The 13,587-nt window shown below is 44.9% G+C and overlaps 1 protein-coding gene across 4 annotated transcripts in view; it reads left to right on the plus strand.

Annotated features, from left to right (window-relative positions):
- Positions 1-13,587, plus strand: part of tll1 (tolloid like 1) — a 54,336-nt gene that overhangs the window by 27,479 nt on the left and 13,270 nt on the right. For all 4 annotated transcript variants that reach the window (XM_023957939.1, XM_023957942.1, XM_023957947.1 and 1 more), the window contains 8 exons: positions 423-538; positions 759-861; positions 1,584-1,700; positions 1,950-2,095; positions 9,014-9,209; positions 9,324-9,449; positions 10,899-11,059; positions 11,133-11,313. In XM_023957939.1, coding sequence (XP_023813707.1) covers positions 423-538; positions 759-861; positions 1,584-1,700; positions 1,950-2,095; positions 9,014-9,209; positions 9,324-9,449; positions 10,899-11,059; positions 11,133-11,313 — 1,146 coding nt within the window. The remainder of the gene's footprint in view (positions 1-422; positions 539-758; positions 862-1,583; positions 1,701-1,949; positions 2,096-9,013; positions 9,210-9,323; positions 9,450-10,898; positions 11,060-11,132; positions 11,314-13,587) is intronic.

Consider the following 13,587-nt stretch of genomic DNA (forward strand, 5'->3'; position numbering starts at 1 on the left):
GGGCATGTGGATAAATAAACACGCAACCTTTGTGGAAAAGTGAATAAAAAGCAAGAGCAGCTTGACTGATTATTGTAAAGGCTCATTTCAAGACAAGAACTCAAGAAAAACAGATAAAATAATATTCTTGTGAGTCAGAAAATAAGGCTATTTATTCAAAATATCTTTGTAGAAATTCTGCAGAGATGCCTGTTGGTGCAAATATGCATTTAAACCACTGCAGTTCCAAAATTACCTTAATTTAGCCTCTTATTGAAATTAGAGAAGGTATATTTTTACAGCTGTAAATAAATTCAGGCGTCAAGGGGTTAATATTTAAATGGTGTTTGGATTGAGAACAGTTAAAGGGGGAAACCTCAAATTCACATAGAAGCAATACTGACCACAATCATCAACTGTGTGTGTTCCTGTGTGGGTTTCAGTGTGCGGGGAGACACTTCAGGAATCTACCGGTAACTTCTCATCTCCTGGTTACCCCAATGGATATCCATCATACACACACTGTGTCTGGAGAATATCTGTAACACCTGGAGAAAAGGTGCACACACATACACACACAGTCAGCATCCCACCCTGCAGTGCAGAGAACTTGGATGCATAGCTAAGCATAATAAGACACTGACAGAGCTGACAGAGGGGCTGCTATTGATGAAGTCTCATCACTGCAGATCCCACCCTCCTCTTCCTTTTTCAAGGTGCTCTTAAAAAATGCATAAATAAATGGTAGCTCATATGTTCTTACTTTTGTGCTTTTTCAGATTGTTCTCAACTTCACCACTATGGACCTGTATAAGAGCAGTCTGTGCTGGTACGATTACATTGAGGTTCGAGATGGATACTGGAGAAAAGCCCCTCTGCTTGGTAAGAAACAGAACTGAGATAAAAAGAAAACAGACGGTTTTTAACTTAACTTAATTGTTTTTAAGATAAATCAATTTTGTATTAGTTTTGCACTATCAAATGTCCGTTTACAGTAGCCTTTTTACCTTTTCTGCTGCTTATTTTTGACAAGTTTGACATGTTTAAAGTTTTTTGGATTGAGATGAAATTGACCTTGGATTTAAGGCACTGCAGAGACTTCTGTGCTTTGCTGACACCACAGTTTAAAGTATGTATATTCAGGATGAAAAAGCTGCACTGATGCATCTGTGGTGAATAAGTGCTTAAATGAGAGAATCAAGTCAGCGCCAACAAAAGCAGGTGAAGGTTGATAAGACGCCGAGATGCTTCACAGATGTTTGTTCTCCACTGAGACAGGATTATGTCTTTCTTAAAAAAATAGTTTCAACCAAAAGCAATGGGGGGAAAATTCCCCTTGTTTTGTTGTTTGTGCATGAAAAAGCTTTGCAGCAATTTCATATTCATAATGTAGAGTTATGTGTTTGTCAGTGGGGTGTGTGAAGGTTTTCCTGATTTTCTTGTTTAAACAGAAAGGATGGCAGATTTGTTTGGTTCATTATTGTCACTTACATAGACACAAGTAAGAATACATTTTGTACTAATTCCTTTGTTGTTTCATTTTTGTTTATAAGAATTATTTCCATCCATAATCCTTCTAAATGCATTTGCGTTTGTGTTTACAGGCAGGTTCTGTGGAGACAAAATTCCTGAAGTTTTGGTATCTACTGATAGCAGAATGTGGATTGAATTCCGCAGCAGCAGCAACTGGGTTGGGAAAGGCTTTGCTGCTGTTTATGAAGGTAAGAAGAAAGGAGTAAAAAAAAGAGAAACGACCACAAAAAGCATTAAATGAATTCCGGATTTTTAAGTTTCTGAAACCAGCCCGGGCTCTCAGACTGAATGTCCTAGTGACTTTCCAAGAAGTTTTCCTTGAGGCTTGCATTATTCATGGCGTACACAGAATGTGTTTTCTGTGCCGGTGATCATCGCAGTTGATGCTAACTCATCTTGTCTTTTTCTGCTCACTCACTGTCGCCTCTTTTGTGCAGCCATCTGTGGAGGAGAAATAACCAAGGACTCAGGTCAGATTCAGTCTCCCAACTATCCTGATGACTACAGACCCTCCAAGGAATGTGTGTGGAGGATCACCGTCTCTGAGGGATACAATGTCGGGCTCAGCTTCCAGGCCTTTGAGGTGACCCACTCCTCCTGTGTGTGTGTGTGTGCGTGCGTGTGTGTGTGTGTGTGCGTGTGTGTGCGCGTGCGTGTGTGCCTCAGTTTTGTGTGAGTGTTCTTGGAAATGTCTGGGTCAAATTTCACGCTTCTGTTGCTGCTAGAAAGTTAATAAAAGTGGTTAAGCGTGTGGAGATGTGTGTTTGTTTAAACTGCGTGTGTCTAAGCGTGAAGAGGTAGAAACCAGCAGCTGAGGAGCACTGCTACGTAAGAATGGGGTAAAAACAACATGATAGATGAGCATGCCACACATTTTAGAACAAGAAAAACATTTTAATGATTCTATTCTTTTCTATTCTATTCTATTCTACTCTGCCAAATAATCAGCAAATCAGTGAGTATGTGCAGTTATATAATAATTTAACATAATTTAACAAGGGTTAATGCTACAGTATGTACAGACCGGGTATGTGATGCACGTTCAAGAACGTGCTGAAAACAGGTTTTTGAAAACCTCACTGGCGCAACTCGATACTAGTGCATGTACTCACAGTTAAAAGAGGCTGAGTGTGAAATGTCGAAGCCTTGCAAATCTCATGAATCTTGCTCCAGGCTTTTTCTTTCACAGCTCTATTCCGATATATGACAGACTCGGTGTTATAGAACTCTGGCCGGGCACAAAACCAATTATTAATTTCTCCTTCATGATCAATTTTCAAACAGTTTGCACTTTCGTTAATTAAAAGGGATGCCATCCATATGTCACTATCAAATCTAAGTCCCTGATTGGTCAAAGTTCAACTGGTTTAGCTTTCAAGACACCACCTCTTGAACAATGACTTTTGCTGTTGTTTACCTAATTTAATGCTCATCAGAGAGCTTTTGCAAGGTCTTGAAGGTCTTTTCCTCACGCTTTGAAGGCTTTGTCAAGCCAAATGTGTGGCTAAACGGGAAAATTAGGATTTCATGATTCACATTCTTGTTTATAAGTGATCTGCAATAAAGGATGGATAATGTTGCCAAAAACGAAATGAATTCCTCAGAAGAATCCTATTAGATATGGTTTAGTGTTTTGTAAATATCAAACATGCAGACACAGGAACGTGGCAGACTTTTGTAAGAGCAGCATCACTAATTACTATACATTTGAAGAACCATGACGATACGACTTCTGATTGTGTCTTCCTATCATTTTGTTCATCAACAAGAATGACCTAAAGGATGAAATGTGGTCCAACCATTACTTGCAGTCGATTTGGCAAAACCATAATTCCAAAATTCACATGGTTAATTCAAACCAACTCTGCGATGGACTGGGGAACCATCCAGGGTGAACTCTGCCTTCACCCAAAAGTGTATGGGATAGGCTCCAGCATGACCCTGAAATGGATTAAGTGGGTTTAGAAAATATATGCATGGATATTTAAACCATGACTTCAAGGGTTAATGTGGAGATACCATCACATCCTTACAGAAATATGTGTCATGACTTGAAGGATTGGTAGACCCAGATGCTAAAACCCAGAGAGAGGACGAAGATGGGAGAAAGGTAAGAAATGAGTTTTATTTCCTTCCAGGAAGGTTGGTGTGACTTGGTGGGCAGCTGGAGAGAAAAGCGGCTTGTGGCGTGGCTGGAGGTAAAAGCGCGGCTTGGCAAAGCTTGAGGGTTCCACCGGACTGCTGGAGAACTCGAGCTGACATCCACACTGGGGCCTCTTGGAGGCTGGAATCCTGAGACAGAGAGAGGCAGGTTAAGCACAAGGCCAGACTTGAAAAAGGAAACATGAACTAGACTTGAGCCCAGGTAGAGTCACCATAGAGGGTAACGAACTGGCGTTGGCTAATGGGTCTGGATCTCCTTAAGAGCAGAGCAGGTGATGAGGTGAATTGGTCCCAGCTGGTGGAGTCAGGAGCAGAGCAGGAGGGGGAGGGGGAGGAGACTGACAGGCACCATAACAGTACCCCCCCCTCAACGACCGCCTCCAGGCGGTCCAGGGCGGCGATCCGGGTGGGCGCGGTAAAAGTCCGTGATGAGGGTGGGGTCCAAAATGAGGGAGCGGGAGACCCAGGAGCGCTCCTCAGGACCGTACCCTTCCCAGTCGACGAGGAACTGATGGCCGCGACCCCGCCGCCGAACGTCCAGGATGCGGCTAACCGTGTAAGCCGGAGCACCGTCAATGATACGGGCGGGAGGTGGGGAAGCGGAAGGCGGGCACAAGGTGCTGTCAGAGACCGGCTTGATTTGAGAGATGTGGAACGAGGGATGAATTTTGAGTGCGGCCGGGAGCTTGAGGCGGACACATGAAGGGTTAATAACTTTATCAATGACGTATGGACCAATATACCTGGGGGCGAGTTTACGAGACGTGGCCTGAATGGGGATATTCCTGGCGGAAAGCCACACCTTTTGGCCGGGTCGGTACTCGGGTCCCACCACCCTGTGACGGTTTGCCGTCCGGCAGTTTTGCTCCCTGGTGCGGACGAGCGCTGCCTTGGTCTGTTGCCAAACGCGCTGACAGCGCTGGAGATGGTCCTGCACAGATGGCACCGCCAGGTCGAGTTCGTGGGATGGGAACAACGGTGGTGAGAACCCGAGGGATGCTTCAAATGGGGAGATTCCTGTGGCAGAAGAGGGATGTGAATTGTGGGCATATTCAACCCATACTAGGTACTTGGACCAGTCAGCGGGGTTATCGGCGGCGATGCAACGGAGGGATGCCTCCAGCTCCTGATTTGCACGTTCTGCCTGGCCGTTGGACTGAGGGTGGTACCCTGACGTGAGGCTGACTGTGGCTCCCAGGGCAGAACAGAAGGCCTTCCACACCTGGGAGATGAATTGAGGTCCGCGGTCCGAAACGATGTCCAAAGGAATGCCGTGATGCCTAAAAACATGGTGAACCAGAATGTCCGCTGTTTCTGTGGCTGTGGGGAGCTGATGGAGAGGGATGAAATGACAGAATTTAGAGAACCGGTCGATCACAGTAAAAATGACAGTGTGACCTTGGGAGTCAGGGAGACCGGTGACGAAGTCCACCGCGATGTGAGACCACGGTCGGCTAGGCGTAGGCAGAGGATGGAGAAGCCCTGAAGGTGGAGAGTGAGCCGACTTAGAACGGGCGCAGATGGAACATGCGGCCACGTACTCCCTGACGTCCTTATTAATGGTCGGCCAGAAAAAGCGTCTACGGATCAGGCTGATGGTTCGATGTATTCCCCCATGGCAGGCGATGCGTGAAGTGTGAGCCCATGAGATAACGTCCGACCTTAGGGAACTGGGGACAAATAACGTGCCATAAGGAGGAACAGGGTGATTGGGTTCCTCACCTTGGGCCTGGATGACTCTGGCCTCAATGTCCCAGGTAAGGTTTCCGACCACGCAGGTGGGGGGCAGGACGCTGGTGACGGAGGTGGATTCAGTGGAACAGAACTTTCGTGACAGAGCATCGGGCTTGGTGTTGCGAGACCCAGGACGGTACGTAATGGTGAAGTTAAAACGGTCGAAAAATAAACACCAGCGTGCCTGACGGGAATTGAGCCTCTTGGCAGTACGGAGATATGCGAGGTTCTTGTGGTCCGTCCACACAATGAAGGGGTGAGCCGCTCCCTCCAGCCAATGACGCCATTCTTCAAGTGCCAGTTTAATGGCTAGAAGTTCGCGGTTACCCACATCGTAATTCCTCTCAGCCGGGGAAAGCTTCTTGGAGAAGAAGGCGCACGGTTTCAATTTGTTGGTGCCCACTTCCCTTTGGGACAGTACCCCCCCAACTCCAGAGTCTGAGGCATCGACCTCCACAATAAATTGTCTGTCAGGATCGGGCTGAATTAGGATGGGGGCCGAGACAAACAGCTTTTTAAGGTGGTCGAAGGCGGACTGAGCGGTGGCGTTCCAGGAGAATGGTTTGGCAACGGACGTGAGTTGTGTGAGCGGAGCGGCAATTGAGCTATAGTTCCGAATAAAGCGTCGATAGAAATTGGCGAAGCCCAAAAATTGCTGGAGCTTTTTGCGGTTGGTGGGAGGTTCCCACTGGGATACAGCCTCTATCTTGGCTGGGTCAGGCCGGATGCTGCCGGCTTCAAAGATGTAGCCCAAAAACGGAATGGAGGTAGTGTGAAAAGCGCATTTTTCAGCCTTGACAAATAGGTGGTTCTCAGCCAAACGTTGCAAAACAGACCTAACGTGACTCTCATGTTGGGAGATGTCTTTTGAGTAAATGAGGATGTCGTCGAGGTAGACGAAGACGAAAAGATTAAGGAAGTCCCTGAGGACATCATTAACTAGGCGTTGAAACACGGCCGGAGCGTTGGTTAACCCAAAGGGCATGACGAGGTACTCATAGTGTCCTAATGGGGTTTTGAAAGCGGTTTTCCACTCGTCCCCCTCCTTTATACGTACAAGATGGTAAGCGTTACGGAGGTCGAGTTTAGAAAAGATACGAGCACCTTGGATGGAGTCAAAAACGGAGCTGAGGAGGGGTAAAGAATATTTATCTTTTATAGTGATTTGATTTAACTCCCGATAATCGATGCATGGTCTCAGGGACTTGTCTTTCTTCTCCACAAAGAAAAACCCAGCCCCAGCGGGAGATGAGGAGGGACGGATGTGCCCAGAAGAAAGCGCCTCTTGGATATACTTCTCCATGGCAACTTTCTCTGGACCAGATAGGTTGAATAACCTCCCTTTGGGCAAAGTTGCACCATCTAGTAACTGGATGGAGCAGTCGTAGGGTCTATGAGGAGGAAGAGAACTGGCTTTGGATTTACTGAACACATAGCTGAGGTTGTGATAACACTCGGGAACGTTACTGAGGTCAATGTCTTCCGACTGACCGCTAGGTGAGTTGTTAATGGTAGGGACCGCTGAGCGAAGGCAATTGGCAAGGCAAAACTCACTCCAGTTGATAATACAATGATTGGTCCAGTCGAACTGGGGGTTGTGTTTTCTAAGCCACGAGAAACCTAAAACTACAGGATTTTGAGGGGTGTGAGTAACGAAGAATTGAACCTCTTCCCTGTGGTTACCAGAGGTGATAAGTAATAGGGGCTTAGTACGATGAGTTATGAGGGAGAGGTGTTGTCCACCTAGGCCTGCAGCTCGAACAGGAGAGTTGAGCTTTTCAACAGGGAGCGAGAAACGGGAAACGATGCTATGGTCTAGGAGGCTTTGTTCGGCGCCTGAATCAATAAGGGCTTGAAGGTCAATAATACTAGCATTATTACATAACTTGACAGGTAGAAAGAGAAAGTTCTTAGCAAGAGTACCCTCCCGCGGCCTGCCTTCTAGCGGGGGGGTCCTGGAGTTTAAGCGCAGCTCGCATTGGTGTACCTGATGCCCCTGGTGGCCGCAGTAAAAACATGCACCCTCCTCCCGGCGCCTTTTACGTTCCTCGGCGGAGATTCGTGAGATGCCGATCTGCATGGGCTCCTCATGAGAGCTGTGAGGTCCTTCTGCAGGACAGGAGGGGGAGAAAGGAGCATCAGCAGTCGGTAGTATGGGCTTAGGAGTCTTACGTCTCTGAGGGGGCTTTTCATGCTGACGCTCCCGAAGGCGGGCGTCGGAGCGCAGGGCTGCGGAGACAAGTTCCTCAAAGTTATTGGCTTCAGGCTGCGTGCATAAGTGATCTTTTATGGTTTCGTTGAGGGATTGATAGAAGACACCGCGAAGCGCTGGATCAGACCAGCCGGCTTCCACTGCCAGAATTCTGAAGTCGATGATGTGATCGCTGACTGGGCGGTTCCGCTGTCTGAGAGCGAGGAGTTTTGTGGTGGCTTCTTCCTGCTTTTTTGGCTGATCGAACACCAGACAAAACTCATTAATGAAACGTTCAAAAGGAAGGTGAGTAATGGGATTGACTGCCAGAAAAGCTTGGGCCCACTGCAGGGCTTTATTTCTCAGGGAGTTGACGATAAGCGTGATTTTGCTGGAATCAGAATAGTAGTACCTGGGAGCTTGTTGAAACAGAAGTTGACACTGGAGGAGAAATCCGCCGCATGCTTCTACTTCACCGTAGAATGGTTCAGGTTGCAGGCGGAAATTTTCCGGGGTCGGAACGGGAGTGGAAGTTTGGCCGGAAGTAGGAAGTGTTGCTGTGGTGACGGAATGAAACATTTGTCCGGGTAAATTGATTAATGTTTGCGTCATACCATTGATCCGTGACAGTAGGTCTTCTTGAATCTTAGTCATCCGAGTGATGGCGGTGGAGTGGAGTTCCAGAAAGGTTCTTTGTTGATTGACTGCATGGCGGAGTCCTTCTGGGTCAGCTGGGTCAGGAGTAGGGCCAGTTCGTTCTGTCATGACTTGAAGGATTGGTAGACCCAGATGCTAAAACCCAGAGAGAGGACGAAGATGGGAGAAAGGTAAGAAATGAGTTTTATTTCCTTCCAGGAAGGTTGGTGTGACTTGGTGGGCAGCTGGAGAGAAAAGCGGCTTGTGGCGTGGCTGGAGGTAAAAGCGCGGCTTGGCAAAGCTTGAGGGTTCCACCGGACTGCTGGAGAACTCGAGCTGACATCCACACTGGGGCCTCTTGGAGGCTGGAATCCTGAGACAGAGAGAGGCAGGTTAAGCACAAGGCCAGACTTGAAAAAGGAAACATGAACTAGACTTGAGCCCAGGTAGAGTCACCATAGAGGGTAACGAACTGGCGTTGGCTAATGGGTCTGGATCTCCTTAAGAGCAGAGCAGGTGATGAGGTGAATTGGTCCCAGCTGGTGGAGTCAGGAGCAGAGCAGGAGGGGGAGGGGGAGGAGACTGACAGGCACCATAACAATATGGGTCTTGAATTTGTGACATGAATCTGCGGTCATGCTATCACAGCAGCCAAGTGTGGAAATAGATCATTAGAAATTTATTGTCATGTGTTCTACCAACGCTATAGCGGCAGTGTGTGGTTTTGTGTTTCTCACTGTCAGTTTGTGCACATGTTGTGCATACATGTTTATGCAGGTTGAGAGGCACGACAGCTGCGCTTACGACTACCTGGAGGTCAGGGATGGCCCACTTGAAACAAGCCCTCTGATAGGTCGGTTCTGCGGCTATGACAAGCCTGAAGATGTGCGCTCGACCTCAAACACTCTATGGATGAAGTTCGTTTCAGATGGAACGGTTAACAAGGCTGGCTTTGCTGCTAACTTCTTCAAAGGTGTGTAAGAATAACCAGGACAAGCTGTTTGTGTTTGTCAGTCCGCTGTGCTTTCTTGTGCTGCTTTTTCAACAAATTTATTTTTTTTGTTCTTTGACACTTGTGCTTTTTCAGAGGAAGATGAGTGTGCCAAGCCGGACAATGGAGGATGTGAACAGAGGTGTGTAAACACTCTCGGCAGCTTCAAGTGCGTCTGTGACCCCGGTTATGAACTGGCCCCTGACAAGAAGAGCTGTGAAGGTGATTTTCTACATTCATGTGTGGGATTCTTTGTGTTTCTGTAGAATGTGTTTATGCATTAAAGATAAACAGGAAAAGCAATTGAGAAAACTATTGTTTTTTCCTCCACCAGCAGAGAAATTACAGAGTAAAAAGCCAATCTCAATGTGCCATGAAGATTTGTTTAATCTCATTTACCGGTACTGGATTATTTGCATCAAGTAGTAACGTGGAGGAAATTACAAGGATGTCCAGTTAAAATAACCAAAACGTTTTTATGTTCAAAAACTTCCCAAAAGGAAGAAACAATGGAATTAACATAAGTAACAGAGTAAAACTGATTATCAGTGGGTCATGGAAGGGTCAGATTGGGACAGGTATTTTAGTAGTGGTCTAAATGAGATCATATTTTAATAAAGATGGATTGGAAATTTTTTTTGCGCTTTTCCAGACGTTCAAAGCGTTTACAATGTGTCCATTATTCATTCACTCTTCATTCATACTTGGCGATGGTGCACATTCATACACATTCACACACCAGTGGAGCAAAACTGGAGGCAGAGAGGGTGAAAGGTCTTGCCACTATCTTTTGCAACAGTAATCCACAAGCATGGCTGTTTCAAATGTGGACTGTATCTCTAATATGAAGGAATTCATGCAAACAGGAGAACTTCATGGGTTGTAAAAGTTGTACATTTTCAGAGGTTAAGTGGCACAATTGCCTTCTGAAGGCAACAACTGTCTAAATCCTGGAACCCCAAAAAATGCAAATTGGTTTGCTTTTTGAGGTCGCTTTATTGTTTGCAGACCGTTTTCAGACTTGGTAAATAGAAAAATGTCCTCTTTCTTTGTTCCACATGGTAAGGAACTATTCCATCCTTGAACACGATCAGAAATACTTTATCATCTTGTAAATAAGAAACACATTGTAAAGTACTCTGGGGAACTTTGTAGACAGGGTTGACAAGATGCTATATAAATGTGGTCTGTTTGCAATATGTGCTGTGAGGCACTCTCAGGTTAACTTTGGTGTGTTTGGTGCTGTCCGAGCAGACATGTTATACATGGTCATTTTAAAATTACAGTAATTTAAGTCATCTGTAATATTATCAATAAAAGCCTTGTTTAATAATTTCCACTGGGAAAAATGTGCACAAAGTTTTTTCACTGTTTAATTTGGGTGAATGCACAAGGAAAACAATGTATTGACTGTTGAAGGTTCTCATTTATGCAGGTGCTTCACTGTCAGGAAGTTGAGTCACCGCATTGGGATTAAAGTGTTCTTGAAACATTTCACCACTTATCAAAGTGGCTTTATCATGACTGATGTCATGACTCAACTTCAAGACAATGGATTGGGTGATCAAAAACTTCTGAAATGAGTTTTTCCAAATGAGCCTTCAGCTTGTTTATCAAAAGGTCCTTGTTTTTGCATCAGTTTCTGACTTGTTTGTATCTGGGCGTTCACAGCGGCATGTGGGGGCCTCTTATCCAAGCTTAATGGAACTATAAGCACTCCTGGCTGGCCTAAAGAGTATCCACCCAACAAGAACTGTGTGTGGCAGGTGGTGGCTCCCACTCAGTACCGCATCTCCATGCAGTTTGAGGCTTTTGAGCTGGAGGGCAACGAGGTGAGCATGTCTGTCACTGCATGTTAACATGCCAGCCACCTTCTGGATGACTGAACTGTATTCGTGTGTGTAGGTGTGCAAGTACGATTATGTTGAGGTGCGGAGTGGCCTTTCATCTGACTCTAAGCTGCATGGCAAATACTGCGGCACGGAAGTCCCTGAGGTTATTACCTCCCAGTACAACAACGTGAGAATCGAGTTCAAGTCGGACAACACAGTCTCCAAGAAAGGCTTCAAAGCTCACTTCTTCTCAGGTAGGATTCGTCTTTCTTTCAGGACTGGTCTTTCTTTCAGTGTGTTTCTTTTACACGGCAGTGAATTTATGTTCTTGTCAGGTCATGTGAGAGTGTCCAGACCAAAAGTGAAATACAGTGCAGGAGTGGTTTGTGGCTTTTGATGCTTGACACCACTGGAATCCACTAAAACTGCCAGATCCTGGAGCCGAGCCTGTCCTCCTACAAACTTTGTAGCTTTAGAAATGTGGAGGAGTTCAAGTGCTTTTTATTCATTAAACACATTTTATGAAGAGTGTTACTCTTAGTCTAAAGCAACAGACAAACCGGGCATGTGATGCACGTTCAAGAAGGCATTAAACACGCTAAATGGGGGTTCATGAATGCAAGTATAGCCCATGGTGTTCACACTGGACAAGCAAAGAGGGCCTTCTTCTTCTTTTACTTTTTCACTGTTTACTAGCGCATGTCCGCCACCTATTCCGATATACGATATATAGAATTTTTCCAGACTCATAGTCCAATCAGTTAACAAGAACACATAACCATTAAAACAGTACTTCAAGTATAGTGCCAAGAGTACACAGGATGACAAAGAATAAACAAAAAATACAATTGTAAAAGTATACAGAAAGATTAAAACAGTTGAAAATACATCAATTGTGAAGATGAAAGACTTAGTGTCACAAACAATTATTAATTTCCCTTCCATGATCCATTTTGTTATTGATTTATTTTTTTCTCTTTTAACTTGTTCTGTCCAACAACTGAGTAAACAGAGGAGAGCAGAAGGCCTCTTGTGTTGGACATGTTTTACTATTACAATAATGTAACTTCCAATAGCCAGGGTGTATATTTGTATGAGTTTTAAATATGTATTTTCTTTTTTTTTGTTTTTTCTTTTTCATTCATGATTCATTTTCAAATAGCTGGCACTTTCGTGAATTAAAATGAACCCCATCCATACGTCACTACTGAGTTCAAGCCCCTGACTGGTCAAACTTCAACTGGTTTAACTTTAACTGAGGTTCAATGGCCGCACTTTTTGTATGCAGAGCACAAAAATGGTCTTGAAAATGTGGGTAGTTAAGTGTAAATTTGAAATGCGAAAGCCTGAAAAGCACTTGTGCGTGCGTTTACATTGACTTTTTACTGGAAGTGACTACTAGATCGTGCTTTGCCGAGGGCGGTGTGAACTTAGCTTTAGATCTGTTTACTAGAAAGGCAGTCCATTCTGTGCTTTTGCTGTCCTAACGATGCTCCAAAAATTCTATAATGATTTATAGAAAGGATCAATATCTGTTTATTATCATATTTTCCATCTTTCAATGAAATGTGGACTTTTTTGTGTATTGCTGTCACAAAACTACTTTGCTTTTAATATGGTCTAAAGTAATTTTCTTCATATTTATTTACCATTTCCATTTACCATTTTACTATCCATTAATAAAAGAGTAAAAATACAGCTTTCTAAATTGGCTTTGGGGCCATTACTTCTAATTAAATCTACCCTTCACTGCCTTCTTGTGCTGTCAATGCTGGTTATTTAGTATTTAGGGAAACATCCATGTGCATTTGTGTGTTCCAGTCCCTAAAGCTGTAACTCTAGAAGTTTCAGCAATGCTGCTGGCCTCTGCACCCACACTGCACTCTGCCCTCTCTCCTTCAGACAGACCCGTACTGTGTCAGCTGTCCATGTTTGTATTTGAGTCCTGCCATGATAGAAAGCATGGTCCTACCCGAGCCAACAAGCTGACTACCTTGTCAAAGGTCAGAGGTAACGTGACCTCTGGATCCGATCCACTTTGTGATGTACGGAAATGGGTGGATCCTGTTGTACTCCTATGGATTATTGCCTAATCCATTCTCTTCTTGAGCGAAACGTGCTTTGGCCCAGTTTCTTCCTTATTTCCTTCCAGATCTGGGCAACAATTCAAAACTGTCCTTTTTAGTGGAATCACTTCATGATGACATGATATTCCCATGACATCGTTCTTTAGATTCCTCATGCACAAATGAATGATTCCAAACTAACAAAAACCAAACCCTTCCTATTTTGTAATATCTGAACACAACAATTTCATGTAAACTTGTCGGTTGAAATAATCTTGTCAAAGCTCAACTCCCTGCGGAGCTTCCCTGCAGAGTTCCTGGAGCTCCTGGCCAAGCGCAGCGGGTTTTTTTTTTTTTTGGGAGGAATTACTCTCTCGCAGATAATTTGCACTCATTTTAGCGTGCCCAAAGTGGCCATGTGGCTTGGATGTCATCAGAAGCTGCCAGGGATAACTTTTGTTT

Source organism: Oryzias latipes, chromosome 1 (assembly GCF_002234675.1).
Source record: "Oryzias latipes chromosome 1, ASM223467v1".
Taxonomy (NCBI): domain Eukaryota; kingdom Metazoa; phylum Chordata; class Actinopteri; order Beloniformes; family Adrianichthyidae; genus Oryzias; species Oryzias latipes.